The following is a 16864-nucleotide window of genomic DNA, read 5'->3' on the forward strand; positions in this document are numbered from 1 at the left end:
ATTAGTGACAGCTGCTATAGTGAGAGACTGTAATGTAAGTGTTAAGAATACAGATTTCATGGTCATTCAAACTGGAATTTGAATCCTGGCTTCCCATTTATCAGCTCTGTGAACATGGGCATGGAAATTCAATTTCCCCATCTATAAAATGGGGTGTAAATACATATAGGAATGTTATAATGTATTAAAGTGGCTACTGTGGTAGTAGGTATATAACAAGTACTCAACAAATGACTTGTTTCCTAACACAGAAATACTAACCTAGACATTACTGAGCTGAAATCTAGCCAAGAATCACGGACCAAGCAAAAACAAATTACAGTAAAATCTATGAACAGCCAAAAATGTCACCCCAAAAAAATGCATATGTGTTTTTACTTTACTCATGAAGGTGTCCCTCAGGTTCCCATTTAGTGTCCATTACATGTCTGTTGCTTGTTAGGTCACTTTAGGTGAGTCTCAGACAGTTCCACTTTCCTTTTCTGTGAAATAAAGGAGTTAGCTAATTTCTAAAAGTCTCTTAATTCCAGAGACTTTTTAATTCTATGTGTATAGTATCTGAAATTTATTCTCTTTGGGCTCTTTTATATTAATTTCTTTAAAAAGTAAATTTATAGCACCTATGCACAAGATTCACTGTATGACAAGCTCTGTGATGAACTTCTAGTCCAGTGTGAAGGGCCAATATTAGAATGATTATAATTTTAGTGGAACAATGTAAATAAATTACAAGAATAAATAAGAATGATTGGTTTTATAGAAATGGTGAACACTGGAAAAAGCTTCAGAAACAAGTTGTGATAGGCTATTCTGCAGTTACAAATTAGCCCCAAGTTTCAGTGTTTGAAAACTGTTAAGGTTTATTATTGCTAATGGTATAGTCTAACATTGGTCAGGATTGGCTGTTTCACATAGTCACTCAAGAACCCAAGCTAACAGATGCTCTAACATCTCCACTCAGCCTGGATGGTTGCCACAGTCGAGGAAAAGAGAGAAAAGCTAGAGTTTTGCCCCAGTCTTAAATGCATTGGTACTTTCGGACTCAGAAATGACAGGTGTCATTTCCACTTGTGGCCTATTAGAATTAATCAGATGGCTCTACCTAACTGTAAGATAATGGGGAATTTAGCAAGCATAAATGCTTCTGCTATATTATATGAGTGAATTCTGAAAAGGTAAATGGCAATCAGTCTGGTGAATTAAGGTAGAGATGAAAAAGAAACTCCTCCTCTACTGTGAAAGTAAAGACGTTACCTTCAGAATTAAAAAGTGGATGTTAAAGAAGTTAGCTACTGTATTCTCTTAAGCATCTGGAAATTGAAACATAGTATAAAAACATCTCAGAGAGCTGAGAATAAGCCCTGAGGCAGCTCTATAGCTTAATCTTGCGCTTCAAAGTATGTGTAAAGATTTTTTATATAATTACAAAGTACTGATTAATTAAATATGTACTATGAATTTTATAGGGTTGTTATTTTGTGAAAGATGTGTTAATGAATAGATTCCATGTTTTAGAAGATGCTGTTACCAGTGCCTAAGGATCTCAAAGTGCTTAGCACTACTTCTAAAAAAAAATCCTGGTATACCCAATCACAGTGCTTAGAAAAAAATAAATTCTAAAGGGTTATCTTTTTACCTGAACTTATAAAGTTACATCAAATGAGAGGATAGCCTTCAGTGAATCAGCCTGTAAGGTATCACATGCATGCTATTTATTAAAAATAATATTTATAGAGATCACAAAATTAGTATTATTTAAATGCATATTTAAAGTAGTAGTTAACATTAATGGAGGGTGTACAATGTGCAAGAAACAATGCTAATTATATGCATTATCTCTGTTAAATCTTACAATAACTCTGTAAGATAGGTACTGTTGTTATTCCCATTTCCAAACTTCTCAATTTGTAAGTGGATAGATAATAAGGCTGTTTTATATATGAGACAGTTAAGTCCTAGAAAAGGTAAGTCAAATTCATATACGTTTTTATCTATTGTCTACTCTTCATCAAATTAAAATCTCTTATAAGTGTGATTTTTGCAATAAAATAATTTATAAGTAGTAGGAAGTATACTGCAATGTTAACTTTTCTGTTTTTAGGGTTTGGACAGAGGAGCCAAAGGCCAAATTTCCACTTTCAGCAGTTTTATTTCAGCTGTTAGCCCGAAGAAAGAAGCCGCTGAAAACAGAAGTTCACCTGCACATCTTGTTTTCCCTAACATCAAGAATGGTAAATAATTTTTAAATATATTTTGGCTAAACATATATCATTATTTAAAAAGTAGACGTTAATTATTCAGCATTGTTCTGATAGGTCTAGTTAATACAACAAAAAGAAACTATATATGTATTTACCAGAAGCAGCAAAATCTTTATTTTTAGGTAAATGTTACCTAGAGTAAGAGAATGAAATACAAAACTCATGAATAGTAAGCAACTTTGATTAGAGAGGTGGCTACATTATAAATAAAATAATGTACATATATATTTTCTATATTATGTAAATGTATGTATACAAATATTTAATGGATATCCCATATTTGAGCAGTAATCAATAAGAAGACTTTATGGAAAATATATGAAATACTTAGAAGTAAACCTAAAAGGAAATGTGTAAATCTATTTGGAGAAAGCTATAAAACTGTTATCTAAAGACTAAAAGGTAGTTTGAATGGAAAAGCTTATAGATATTATAAAGATGTAACATAGGTGAAAAGATAAATGGAAAAAATGTACATTATTTATAGTAGTGATATTTGAAGCAATCTGCATTAGTTAGCTAAATTATGTTAATCTATACTGCAAATATTATGCTTCTATTAAGAATATGATATGTATGTAAAGTGACTAGGAGAAATGCCCACAATACATTGTAAAATGAAAAAAGTAAGTTACATCATTATAGGTAGAATATGAATCCAACGTTTTCAAGTGCAGGGAAACCTTTTGTACTTTGAGCGTAGAAGGGTGCTCACCAATCTGTTAGTGGGTTCCTCAGGGAGGTAGAATTGTGTGTATATTATTAATGTTTCTTATGTAACTCTATATTGTTTTATCACAGAAAATGTACATTACTTAAATACTTCTAAGTTCCCCTCACCTTGTAACAAGACAAAACAAACCTTCAAAGGCATAAATGCCCCTCACACCCTAACCAAGCAAAACAAACCTAGAAATATTTAAGGACATAGTTTCTGGTAAATCACCCATGTCCATAAGCTGCATGTGGTATAAATTATTCTTGCACAGAGATTTTCTGTTTGACATTCTAAGCCAGTGCTAGACCTGTTCTACATTCTTATAGGTTAGTATTTATATTGCCTCATTTTTGAACATTTGCCTTTAATAACTTCTTTCTTTTATTTATTTGCATATACACACACACACACACACACACACACACCCCTCCATCATGCCAATATTGCCCTAAGGAAGCACCTTTGAGTTCACACTCTGATTTCTATCTACTCCGTTCTTTCTATACTAATGTCTTGATCTCTGAAGTCAGTTTGCCAACTCATATGCCTACAAGTTTTTGAGTGGTCATATTGACTCTTAATATGGTCCACTTATTTGAGCTTCCATCAATGTCTGCTTCCCTCTCATCTGCGCCTGTCTTGTGGAATCTGGACTTACCCCCAACTTGAACTTGGGGTATTTGCATAAATGACTCTGACTCTAGATGAGCAGACCTTTTAGCAGACTTCCTCTATGTTATTAGAACTCCTGGTACTGAATTTTCCTAGCTGTTCTATCTGGATGCCACCTGAATTCAGTTGTGACATGGAGTTTATTTATTAGGGGCACTGCAGAAGTAATTCTTTCATTGAATAGAAAGTTAGACTACATCTTCCAAATGTAAGCATGTTTATAGTTCCTTGATGTTTTGGGAAGCTTCTCTTACTTTCCAATAAGATTGTTTTCTCAAAGATGCCTCATTCTTGGCAGTTATTATAATTTTCCTCCCTCTTCTCTGGTAGCAGGACCTATGCTGAGTTTCTCTAACAGCTTGTTTCCCTGTCTGATCAACTGGTATTAGGGAAACTGCAAAAACCCAGCGTGGGTTCACCTAACAACTGAGGAATGCCTTTCCTCCCTGTAGATCACATGACTAGGTATGCCTGTCAAATTGGCTGTCCTTTTAGAAATATGTGAGAAGTGTAGGAGTTTTACCTACTGTAACAGCTGCTAGTGATGATATCTCTTCAGAGAAACAACCTGGATGATAAGTGATAGAGGAGAGAAGGTTAGCACTACATCCTCCCTTACTCTCTTGTGTCTTCCTTTTTCTAAAGTTATGATGCCCCTTTCACACTTAATTGAAACATTTTTAAGTAGCACAGAATATCTTTAAAAGAAATGAAGCAATTCTTCTCCAAACTTTTAAAAATGTCTTTCCAGTCTAGGTAGTTCAGAAAAGAGTAGCTATGAACTCTGACATTTACCTTGAGAGCAAGCTCATAGCCAGCTCAGCCCATTTCATGAGTTTAGTAAAACCTTGATATGACATAATGAATTCTGTAGTTTTTACACACCCTGGAGAAAAGCATACTGTGATCTTTGTCACTCTGAAATAGCCAGGGAAGAACAAGTGGTCTTCAGCTGAAATTGTGATTGGATCTGTGTTTGAGTCCTGTGATCTTCACAGGTCAAATACCCCAGAGTTTCACATTTTCTCTAAGAGCAACTTTAGAAGGGCAAGTGCTAGAAGAAACCTAGCACAGGGCTTGCTATTTGCGGAAAGCAAAGGACTTGCCACATAAGGATTCCTACCTTAGAAGAAGTATTTTCAAGTCCCAAATAACTCCATCTGTAGGTTTCCTTAAAGAATGAACTGGTTTTAGACTAAATCTCTAAGATCTTTCCCTAGGTCAGAGTGGGTAACTTGGATTTGACTTTTCTTAACTCTTCCTATGGGAAGAGTAATTTTTTCTTTTTTATATTAAAGATAACTTTTTATTGAATAGGTAACACATGTATGTGTTTCAAAAATCAAAACTATAAAAATAAATATGTTTCAGACATCTCACTTTCACTCTCTTTTCTGTTGTCTCTTGTATTCTTTCCTGTGGTTTTTCAGGCAAATGCAAACAAATATAAATAAATATTCTCATTTTCCACCTTTGGTGGGTAACTATATATGCATTTTCCAGAACCTTGCTTTTTGTCCCGTTCATGTATTCTAGATATCTTTCTGTATCAGTACATAGAAAACCTCTTTATTATTTTTTACAAATATATTCCATTGTATTGGATGTACATCGTATTAGAGTAAGTAAACTGGATTTATCTACTCAGATCCCTATTAAAATAAGTGATTTGTGTCCATTATTTTGTTACTGCAGATAATACCATAATGAATGACTCTGTACATATGTTGCGTTGTTCATCTGCAGGTATATCTATAGGATATTTCTAGAAGTGGGGTTGTTGGGTCCAGGAGTAAATGCATGTACAGTCTCCTTGAGTTTGAATCCATCTGTTTGTTTCCAGGACCTACCATTCATGGTACATGTAGTCTATACTTAGTTAATAATTTACTGAATGAGGTAATGAATGGGAGGCACTTTTTCTGGGTTTCTGGCATGTTTACCCTGTTGAAATGTTAAACCGATCTCAAGGCTGTAATAAATTCTGTAATGTATGTCCAGATTAAGACATCTATTTCACTAAAGATAACTTTATAGAGAGGGGACTTTTGAATATTTTTATAACTAGGCTCATAAAAGAACATTTCACCCGTGCTTTTATCACAGTTTGACAAACACACATCATTGAACTTAGTAAAAAGTACATCTCTAAAATCTAATGAATGTGTTTGCTTTATTTGGCTCTGATGGCTAAAGTCCTGTGAGTCAGACTTTTTTTTCCCCTGTCTTTCTTCCTTTCTCTCTCCCACCTTCAATTTTATTTTTTGCCAAATGTTCAGAAAGTCATCCTATAGACAATAATGTAAAAACCACTTGTTATGACTAATCCATTCTGGTCTTTCCTTGTTTCAGCTGCCTGCCACTACTGAAGTAGTCATAAGCAGCACCAAAGTATCAAACTAATATAGGGATCCTTCAACTTGTATCTCATTTATTATTCCCTGGCTGCTACTCACACATTGTCAGTTAAGAACCGAGTGTTTAACTCAGCTACTACCTATAACTGCCAATGTGATCTTAGACAGATAACTTAGCCCTCTTGTTTTTTATTGTGTCAAAACATTTATAGAATGAGGAAATTGGGCATGGTGAGTCATAAAGTGTCATTTTACACCTAAGTTTTATTATTTAAATGGTTAATTTTCCACTATATTGATTTTGCTTGATGCTTGCTGAATTTTTTGTTGTTGTTGTTCTTTTTTTTGGACATCTTATAGTTTAATGGCTCCCACACCCATGTTAATTTAGTTTTCCATTTTATTATTTGTTTTTATACATAGTATAAGGTTTGGCATTGTTCATTAGTGGGAATAACATGAGTTTTGTAGCTTCTCAGGCTGGATTTGAATTCTGGCTCTGTAACATACAAACTGTACAATCCTAGAAAATTTATTTAACCTCTCTGTGCTTATTTTCTCATCTGTAAAACTGGATAATAAAGAAGCTACCCGAGGAAGTTGTAAAAATATGGATGAAAGCATTTAAAAAGTATTTAATTCTATATCTTAGGAAGTTCAGTACATGTTATGACAGTGTATGTAGATGAGCAGTTTGGTTGTGGAGGAAGGTATTATCATGGGGCAGGAACATTACTCTTAGCAACTGATGGCACACATTTTAAAAATCCAAAATGTGTTATACATGCAGAAGACTATAATAACATTTAATAATAAAATTAAAACCCAAGAACTCAGCACTCAAGAGCACTACTGGCACTATAAAAGCCCCAGGGAACCCAACCCAATCACATTGTCCCACCCTTCTGTCCAGAGGTTGACTATTATTCCCTTTTTATAGTTCCCTCTGTATGAATGAGTCCTGAGGAACAAAGGACACCTCTTGGGACGTGTGGCAGAGCTGCAGTTGAGACTATTAGATGTCTGTCAGAAAGACTCCTCCAACTGTCAAAAGTACTATAGGTTCAATCTGTGAGGTAACCTGAGTGTGGTTAGCTGAGTCAGCAGAGAAAGAAGAAGAGAACAGGGACTTCTTGACCCCCCAAAGCCAGGAATAAGAAGTAGGCTCACCTGTACATTCTGTCTTCAGTTTAAAAAGAGTACAAAGGCAGTCAGGGTCTTGGTGATGACAAGTATCAACATTGCTAAATTTCAGGCCACTCAGTTTCAGTCTGTATGGAGTGCAGCTCCCACCTCAGACCACCGTGATTCCTGTTCCTTTGAATCAGATGTCTGTCTACTTCTGTCTCTGTCTCTCTGGAAGCTTGTCGAGCCATCTCTTGTCTTGGAAGTTTTGAAATTGCATAGCGTTGTGCCTTGGTGTGGGTTTGTATTCATCTCTTGTGCTGTATACTCGGTCTAGCAGCTTCATGTCCTTAAATCCCAGAAAAGTTTCTTGAATTATTTTGTTGAATTATTTTGTTGATGATGATCCTCTGTTTTTTCTATACTTTCTTTCTGGATCTCCTGTTATTCAAAAGCCAGACTTTCTGGACTCTTAATTTTCTTTTTTACTTGTATTTCTCTTCTCTTTTGCTTTATGATTTAGGAAATTTTCTCAAAACTCTTCTATTGAGTATCTTACTTCTACTATTATGCCTTTAATTGTGAAGAATTTTTCCCCTCTGAATCTTTTTTTTATAGTACCCTTTTGTTTCATGGTTGTACTATCTTTTATTCCTCTGAGAAAGCTAGTAATAGGTTTAAATTTTTTTTTTCTTCTCCCTGCATGGTTTCTGATTCCTCCACGTTGCTTTTGTCTCTTTGTCTTGGTCTCTGTCCTCCATATTAGAGGCTGTCATCAGAAGTTTGGTAGTCTTTGATTTTCTGCTCATGGTTAATGAGGGAACCAAGATGGATGTTTGGAAGGTGAGGCATAAATAAGATTTGTTGACCATAAGCTTTATTATGAGGCAATTTGGGTGGCCTGTTGATTGAGGAACCCTGATGTCCGTATCTTTAGTTATTTCTTCTTAGCCTAATCAGATTCCCCATGAAAGTGTCTTCTGTCTGAGGGAAGGGCAGGGTAAGTATTCCGTTTGTGGGGAGAAGAAGATTGGGAGTCTCTCTCGACTGGTCAGTCACTTAGTATTAAGTAATTAGTTGTTTACTGCTCCTGTGTCTTGGTATAGTTTTTATAACCTCATCTGTGTCTGGCATTCCCTAGTCCAAAGCACCTCTGTTTTACTCTCTCCAAATAATAGAAATTTCCAGACTTCTGCATGTGTAGGGATGGAGGAGGGATAGTCATGTAGTGGCAAGGAAGAGATCTAGGGAGCTAACTTTTATTCAGTTTTTACCATAGTTCTTATTTTTGCCTTCCCCCTTATATTCCCAGTTCCTGATACTGTGCCCTTTAAGAATTCTGCAGTGTAAATCGTTACTTTGTGATTTCCTTATTGGGGCTTGTATTTAGCTGTCTCAGGGATATTAAACCAATTTTCACTGACATCTCTGCTTCCTAGTTTTTTACCTTTGAGGCTATGGCTATTTCACCTGTTCTGTTTGTCCTTATAGATTTATATCTTTAAAACAACAACAGAACCTTTTACTGTAGTTAAAGTGGAATTTTGGGAGGAATTAAAATGTGCTCAGTCTGCCATCTTAACCCAAAAAACCTCCATTTGTTTCTTTAACAGATAAGGAGTATGAGATTCTGAGAGATTACATGATTTCTGTTTATACATGTTCCAGTATCTATTGTGTATATAATAATAAACCTCCCTAAAATTTAGTGGCTTAAAATACCAGCAATGTTTATTTTATTTACAAATATGTAATTTGCATGGGGATCAGAGGGGACAGCTCATCTTGGTTCTCCTGAGCATTAGTTGAGGCGGCTTGAATACTGAGAGCTGGAATCACCTGAAGGCTTGGTCACTTCCATGCCTGATGATTGATGCTGGTTGTAGGCTTGGACCTTAGATGAAATACCTACATATGGCCTTTTCAAGTGGCTCTTGGCATCCTCACAGCGTGGTGACGGAATTCCAAGGACAAACATCTCGAAAGAGAGAGCCAAGCACAAATGTTATTGCCTTTTAATAACCTACTCATGCAGCTCCACTTCTGCCACTTTTGTTGATTAGCAAGGAGTCATTAAGGCTGGCTCATATTCAAAGGGGGGAGAATTAGACTCCATCTTTTGTTGGGGTCAGTATAAAATAATTTAGAGACATAATGTAGATCCAGAAAAAGAAGACAAGTTTGGTTGGATGGTTGTTCTTTTTTTTTGGTTGTTTTGTTTTTTGTTGTTGTTGTTTTTTTCAAATATTTTCTTATACCATGTCATAAGACAGAAATTCATAATTAAAAATCAGATTTTTATAATACATGACATATACATTGTAAATTTCCATACTTCCTGAATTTCTCTGTTACAGGCCATTATCTAGGTCACACTGTTAGAGAATTTTGAAACTTTTTGGTAGGTTTATGGGTCTTTTCCATTTTGTTCTTGAATAGTTGTAGAGATGAACGTGATCTAAGAAATGGTATAAACTCTAGTGGTTTTTAAACTTATTTTTGTTCTTGTTTTTGATTGTGACAAAACACTTCTAAAAAAATACAATTTATTAGAGCATAATTATATTAAGCAGAGTTGCTGTGAGTAAAACTATTCATTCAGCACCATTCCCCTGAGGTAGACCTTGAACTTTTTTGAAACCTTAGGAACAACTGACTTAAGCCATCTTCTTTCTTTCTTTCTTTTTTTTTTTTTCTTTAAGTTCTGGGATACATGTGCAGAACGTGCAAGTTTGTTACGTAGTTATACACGTGCCTTGGTGGTTTCCTGCACCCATCAACCTGTCATCTACATTACGTATTTCTCCTGATGCTATCCCTTCCCTAGTCCCCCACTCACTGACAGGTCCTGGGGTGTGATGTTCTCCTTGCTGTATCCATGTGTTCTCATTGTTCAACTCCCACTTATGAGTGAGAACATGCAGTGTTTTCTTTTCGATTCCTGTGTTCGTTTGCTGAGAATTATGGTTTCCAGCTTCATCCATGTCCCTGCAAAGGACATGAACTCATCCTTCTTTATGGCTGCATAGTATTCCATGGTGCGTATGTGCCATATTTTCTTTATCCAGTCCATCATTGATGGGCATTTGGGTTGCTTCCCAGTCTTTGCTATTGCGAGCAATGCTGTAATAAACATACGTGTGCATGTGTCTTTATTGTAGAATTATTTATCATCCTTTGGGTATATACCCAGTAATGGGATGGCTGGGTCAAATGGTATTTCTGGTTCTAGATCCTTGAGGAATCGCCACACCGTCTTCCACAATGGTTGAACTAATTTACACTCCCACCAACAGTGTAGAAGTGTTCCTATTTCTTCACATCCTCTCCAGCATCTGTTGTTTCCTGATTTTTTACTGATCGCCTTTCTAACTGGCATGAGATGGTATCTCATTGTGGTTTTGATTTACATTTCTCTAATGACCAGTGATAATGAACTTTTTTTTCATATGTTTGTTGGTTGCATAAATGTCTTCTTTTGAGAAGTATCTGTTCATACCCTTTGCCTACTTTTTGATGGGGTGGGTTGATTTTTCTTGTAAATTTGTTTAAGTTCCTTGTAGATTCTGGATACTAGTCCTTTGTCAGATGGATAGATTGCAAACATTTTCTCTCATTCTGTAGGTTGCCTCTTCACTCTGATAATAGTTTCTTTTGCTGTGCAGGAACTCTTTAGTTTAATTAGATGCCATTTGTCAATTTTGGATTTTGTTGCCATTGCTTTTGGTGTTTTACTCATGAAGTATTTGCCCATGCCTATGTCCTGAATGGTATTGTCTAGGTTTTCTTCTAGGGTTTTTATGGTATTAGGTTTTATGTTTAAGTCTTTAATTCATCTAGAGTTAATTTTTGTATGAGTGTAAGGAAGGAGTCGGTGTTTCAGTTTTCTGCATACGGCTAGCCAGTTTTCCCAGCACCATTTATTGAATAGGGAATCCTTTCCCCATTGCTTGTTTTTGTTAGGTTTGTCAATGATCAGATTATTGTAGATGTGTGGCATTATTTCTGAAGCCTCTGTTCTGTTCTATTGGTCTATATATCTGTTTTGGTACCAGTATCATGTTGTTTTGGTTACTGTAACCTTGTAGTACAGTTTGAAGTCAGGTAGGATGATGCCTCCAGCTTTGTTCTTTTTGCTTAGGATTGTCTTGGCTATACGGGCTCTCTTTTGGTTCCATATGAAATGTAAAGTAGTTTTTTCTAATTCTGTGAAGAAAGTCAATGGTAGCATGATGAGGATAGCATTGAATCTATAAATTACTTTGGGCAGTATGACCATTTTCATGATATTGATTCTTCCTATCCATGAGCATGGAATGTTTTTCCCTTTGTGTGCTGTCTTCTTTCCTTGAGCAGTGATTTGTAGTTCTCCATAAAGAGGTCCTTCACATCTTTTGTAAGTTGTATTGCTAGGTATTTTATTCTCTTTGTAGCAATTGTGAATGGGAGTTCACTCATGATTTGGCTCTATTTTTGGTGTACAGGAATGCTTGTGATTTTTGCACATTGATTTTATATCCTGCAACTTTGCTGAAGTTGCATGGCAGCAAATGATACTGGCCTCATAAAATGAGTTAGGGAGGAGTTCTTCTTTTTCTATTGTTTAGAATAGTTTCAGAAGGAATGGTAACAGCTCCTCTTTGTACCTCTGGTAGAATTCACCTGTGACTCTGTCTGGTCCTGGCCTTTTTTTGGTTGGTAGGCTACTAATTACTGCCTCAATTTCAGAACTTGTTATTGGTCTATTCAGAGATTCAACTTCTTCCTGGTTTAGTCTTGGGAGTGTGTATGTGTCCAGGAACTTATCCATTTCTTCTAGATTTTCTAGTTTATTTGCGTAGAGGTGTTTATACTATTTTCTGATGGTAGTCTGTATTTCTGTGGGATCAGTGGTGATATTCCCTTTATCGTTTTTTATTGTGTCTATTTGATTCTTCTCTCTTTTCTTCTTCATTAGTCTGGTTAGTGGTCTACCTAGTTTGGTAACTTTCTCAAAAAACCAGCTCCTGGATTCACTGGTTTTTTTGAAGGGTTTTTCGTGTCTCCATCTCCTTCAGTTTTGCTCTGACCTTGGTTATTTCTCATCTTCTGCTAGCTTTTGAATTTGTTTGCTCTTGCTTCTCTAGTTCTTTTAATTGTCATGTTAGGGTGTCGATCTTAGATCTTTCCCACTTTCTCCTGTGGGCATTTAGTGCTATAAATTTCCCTCTAAACACTGCTTTAGCTGTGTCCCAGAGATTCTGGTACGTTGTGTCTTCGTTCTCATTGGTTTCAAAGAACTTATTTGTTTCTGCCTTAATTTCGTTATGTACCCAGTAGTCATTCAGGAGCAGGTTGTTCAGTCTCCATGTAGTTGTGCGAGTTTCTGAATCCTGAGTTCTAATTTGATTGCACTGTGGTCTGAGAGACTGTTTACTATGATTTCCATTGTTTTGCATTTGCTGAGGAGTGTTTTACTTCCAATTATGTGGTCAATTTTACAATAAGTGCAATGTGGTACTGAGAAGAATTTACATTCTGTTGATTTGGGGCAGAGAGTTCTGTAGATGTCTGTTAGGTCTGCTTGGTCCAGAGCTGAGTTCAAGTCCTGAATATCCTTGTTAATTTTCTGTCTTGTTGATCTAATACTGACAGTGGGGTGTAAAAGTCTCCCATTATTATTGTGTGGGAGTCTAAGTCTCTTTGTAGGTCTCTAAGAATTGCTTTATGAATCTGGGTACTCCTGTATTGGGTGCATATATACTCAGGATAGTTAATCTTGTTGCACTGATTTCTTTACCAGTACGTAATGCCCTTCTTTGTCTTTTTGGATCTTTGTTGGTTTAAAGTCTGTTTCATCAGAGACTAGGATTGCAATGCCTGCTTTTTTATTGCTTTCCATTTGCTTGGGAAATATTTCTCCATCCCTTTATTTTAGCCTATGTGTGTCTTTGCACATGAGATGGGTCTCCTGAATACAGCACACGGATGGGTCTTGACTCTTTTATTTTTATTTATTTATTTTTTTTGAGAAGGAGTCTCGCTCCGTCACCCAGGCTAGAGTGCAGTGCCACAATCTCGGCTCACTGCAAGCTCTGCCTCCCAGGTTCATGCCATTCTCCTGCCTCAGCCTCTGGAGTAACTGGGATTACAGTCGCCCAACACCATGCCTGGCTAATTTTTTGTAATTTTAGTAGAGACAGGGTTTCACTGTGTTAGCCAGGATGGTCTCAATCTGCTGACCTCGTGATCCGCCCGCCTCAGCCTCCCAAGTGCTGGGATTACAGGCATTAGCCACCGCGCCCGGCCTGGGTCTTGACAGTTTATCCAATTTGACAGTCTGTGTCTTTCAATCGGGGCAGTTAGCCCATTTACATTTAAGGTTAATATTGTTACGTGTGAATTTGATCCTGTCATTGTGATGCTAGCTGTTTATTTTACCCATTGGTTGATGTAGTTTCTTCATAGTGTCAACAGTCTTTACAATTTGATATGTCTTTGCAGTAACTGGTACCGGTTTCTCGTTTCCATATTTAGTGCTTCCTTCAGGAGCTCTTGTAAGGCAGGCCTGGTGGTGACAGAATCTTTCAGCATTTGCTTGTCTGTAAAGATTTCATTTCTCCTTCGCTTAGGAAGCTTAGTTTGGCTGGATATGAAATTCTGGGTTGAAAATTCTTTTCTTTAAGAATGTTGAATATTGGCCCCCCACTCTCTTCTGGCTTGTAGGGTTTCTGCAGAGAGATCCGCTGTTAGTCTGATGGGCTTCCCTTTGGGGGTAACCTGATCTATCTCTCTGGCTGCCCTTAACATTTTTTCCTTCATTTCAACCTTGGTGAACCTGATGATTATGTGTCCTGGAGTTGCTCTTCTCAAGGAGTATCTTTGTGGTGTTCTCTGTATTTCCTGAATTTGAATGTTGGCCTGTCTTGCTAGGTTGGGGAAGTTCTCCTGGATAATATCCTGGAGGGTGTTTTCCATCTTGGTTCCATTCTCCCTGTCACTTTCAGGTACGCCAATCAAATGTAGGTTTGGTCTCTTCACATAGTCCCGTATTTCTTGGAGGCTTTGCTCATTCCTTTTCATTCTTTTTTCTCTAATCTTGTCTTCACACTTTATTTCATTATGTTGATCTTCAATCTCTGATATCCTTCCTTCTGCCTGATCGATTCAGCTATTGATACTTGTGTATGCTTCATGAAGTTTTTGTGCTGTGTTTTTCAGTTCCATCGGGTCGTTTATGTTCTTCTCTAAACTGGTTATTCTGGTTACCAATTCCTCTAACCTTTTATCAAAGTTCTCAGCTTCCTTGCATTGGGTTAGAACATGCTCCTTTAGATCGGAAGATTTTCTTGTTACCCACCTTCTGAAGCCTACTTCTGTCAATTCATCAAACTCATTCTCCATCCAGTTTTGTTTCCTGGCTGGCGAGGAGTTGTGATCCTTTGGAGGAGAAGAGGCGTTCTGGTTTTTGGAACTTTCAGCCTTTTTGTGCTGGTTTTTCTTCATCTTCGTGGATTTATCTACCTTTGGTCTTTGATGCTGGTGACCTTTGGATGGGGTTTTTGTGTGGACATCCTTCTTGTTGATGTTGACGCTATTCCTTTCTGTTTGTTAGTTTTCCTTCTAACAGTCAGGCCCCTCTGCTGCAGGTCTGCTGGAGTTTGCTGGAGGTCCACTCCAGACCCTGTTTGCCTGGGTATCATACAGCAGAGGCTGCAGAACAGCAAAGGTTGCTGCCTGTTCCTTCCTCTAGAAGCTTCGTCCCAGAGAGGAACCTGCCAGATGCCCGCTGGAGCTCTCCCGCATGTAGTCAACCCCTGCTGGAAGGTGTCTCCCAGTCAGGAGGCATGGGTGTCAGGGACCCACTTGAGGAAGCAGTCAGCCCCTTGGCAGAGCTTGAGTGCTGTGCTAGGAGATCCTGCTGCTCTCTTCAGAGCTGGCAGGCAGGAACATTTAAGTCTGCTGAAGCTGTGCCCACAGTCGCCCCTTCCCCCAGGAAGAATTTGTATTTCTACATGTTCCCGGGTGATGCTGATGCTGCTAGTCTGCACAAAATACTACGAAACACTCTTCCATGGTTTTAAATGAGAGAACAATGGTGCTAATGACACAGAACAGTTTATTAAATCTACTTCAGTGTTCCAATTTTATATCCTTTATTAAATATGGAAATATCCAATGTCAAGTAATTTGTAGTGTAAACACAAATTGGACAGAGGTTCAATTTATAAACAATTAAAATTAAGTATCTCCTCAAATGGCTTCTTATAGATTATATTTGGCAATCTTTATTAGAGGGAAAGAAAAGGGCATCTCAGCCTAAAATAAATAAATGATAGTCATCTCCTCTCTTCAACACCAGTCTTGTTACTATTATCTTTTGTGGCTCCTATAGAGTTTTTCTTCCTCTTTACCAGGCTTACTTACCCTTTCTTATCCTTTCCCACACACTTTTCCCCAACCTGGCTATAAACGCCTACAATTAAATACAAACAGATTCATTCAAATATAAATTAACTTACACACAGAGCATATATACACAGTTTTATATCCACTAATTTTATTAATACCATGCTGAGGTGGAAGAGTGAAATCTGAATTAGTAAGAGAACTGGATTTTGGCAGAGCCTGAGAGTGGAGAGATTCTTACATAATAGAAATAGTAATGCCAAGGCCAAGAGGATTATAGGGTAAGTTTAGAAACCAGAAGCCCAGATGGGATTTATTTTTAGTTGAAAAGGTAACTTACACTGAAGAGTCATGCAGAATGTTAACACGCTATGTTAATGGAACTTGAATCCTTTGCTCAGATTAGTGAATGAAAACCAAACTACAGGATGTGACATTCAGCTATTAAGAAAAGAAAAATAACAGACTGCAGCTGTTCTCAAGTCCCTGAATATCAAGGCATTGTTTCCAGAGACAGGCTTTCTGGCTGTTCTCACAGATGGTTATTAAAATATAATTCAAAAAGAGAAAATCAATAACTATGGTGATGAGGGATTAATTAAATCTTAAACTGACATTATAAATAGAGGCAAATCTTTGTTCTATCATATGCAACTTTTTCTGCAATATAGAATATCATAATAGAGTGAAAAAAGCCAAAATAAATTTATCAGTGAAAATTTATCATTTAGGGTTCATTCAGTGAATACTTATGAACACTTTGCTGAACTGATAAGCAGTAATCATTTTCCCTTTCTTTTAATATACTGCCGCCAATTTTAGTTGGTTGCTTAGAAACATTAAGTAAAACACTAGAAGCCAATGTAAGAAGAATAAGGGCTGTGGTGGGGGTTGGCAGTATATTCAAAAATGTGAAGATCAGAATATAACTATGTGTAAGGGTGTGAGATTATCATCCAAATTTTGCTAGCTCACTGTTTTCACAGACGTCACAACTCTCGTCGGAAACTGGGAAAATGCAGCTTTCTACAACTATATTCGACAAAACAAAGACTGACATTTTCAATTGGCCACATGATTAGGGGACTGATAACTGTTCCTGGCTAGCCAGCACAGATGGCAACAGCAGCATTGGAGGTAAAGAAAAGTCTTTATGAAGATTGGAGGTTCAGTAGGAAGAACCTGGGCTTCCCCTTCCTCATCCCCCTACTGCTAGAGAGGAAGTAGTGATATAAAAAGTTTGCTGCTGGTTACACGCTGTTGGAAAATGCTGTGCCTTGAGTTTCATTATAAATAATTTTTGATTAAGTAAGACATAAGTAATGAAAAAGCAGTCTTAGCAG

At 37.0% G+C, this 16864-nt stretch overlaps 1 protein-coding gene across 2 annotated transcripts in view; it reads left to right on the forward strand.

Moving 5' to 3' along the window:
- The window catches only part of HECTD2 (HECT domain E3 ubiquitin protein ligase 2), an 88967-nt gene that overhangs the window by 11842 nt on the left and 60261 nt on the right, over positions 1-16864 (forward strand). Inside the window, exon 2 of one of the 2 annotated variants that reach the window (XM_033224161.1) lies at positions 2102-2231. In XM_033224161.1, the coding sequence (XP_033080052.1) occupies positions 2102-2231 (130 nt within the window). Of the gene's footprint in view, positions 1-2101; positions 2232-16520; positions 16659-16864 lie in introns of those variants that run through there. The other variant, XM_033224170.1, reaches the window with a different exon arrangement.

Source organism: Trachypithecus francoisi, unplaced genomic scaffold, assembly GCF_009764315.1.
Source record: "Trachypithecus francoisi isolate TF-2019V2 unplaced genomic scaffold, Tfra_2.0 Contig01436, whole genome shotgun sequence".
Lineage (NCBI taxonomy): Eukaryota > Metazoa > Chordata > Mammalia > Primates > Cercopithecidae > Trachypithecus > Trachypithecus francoisi.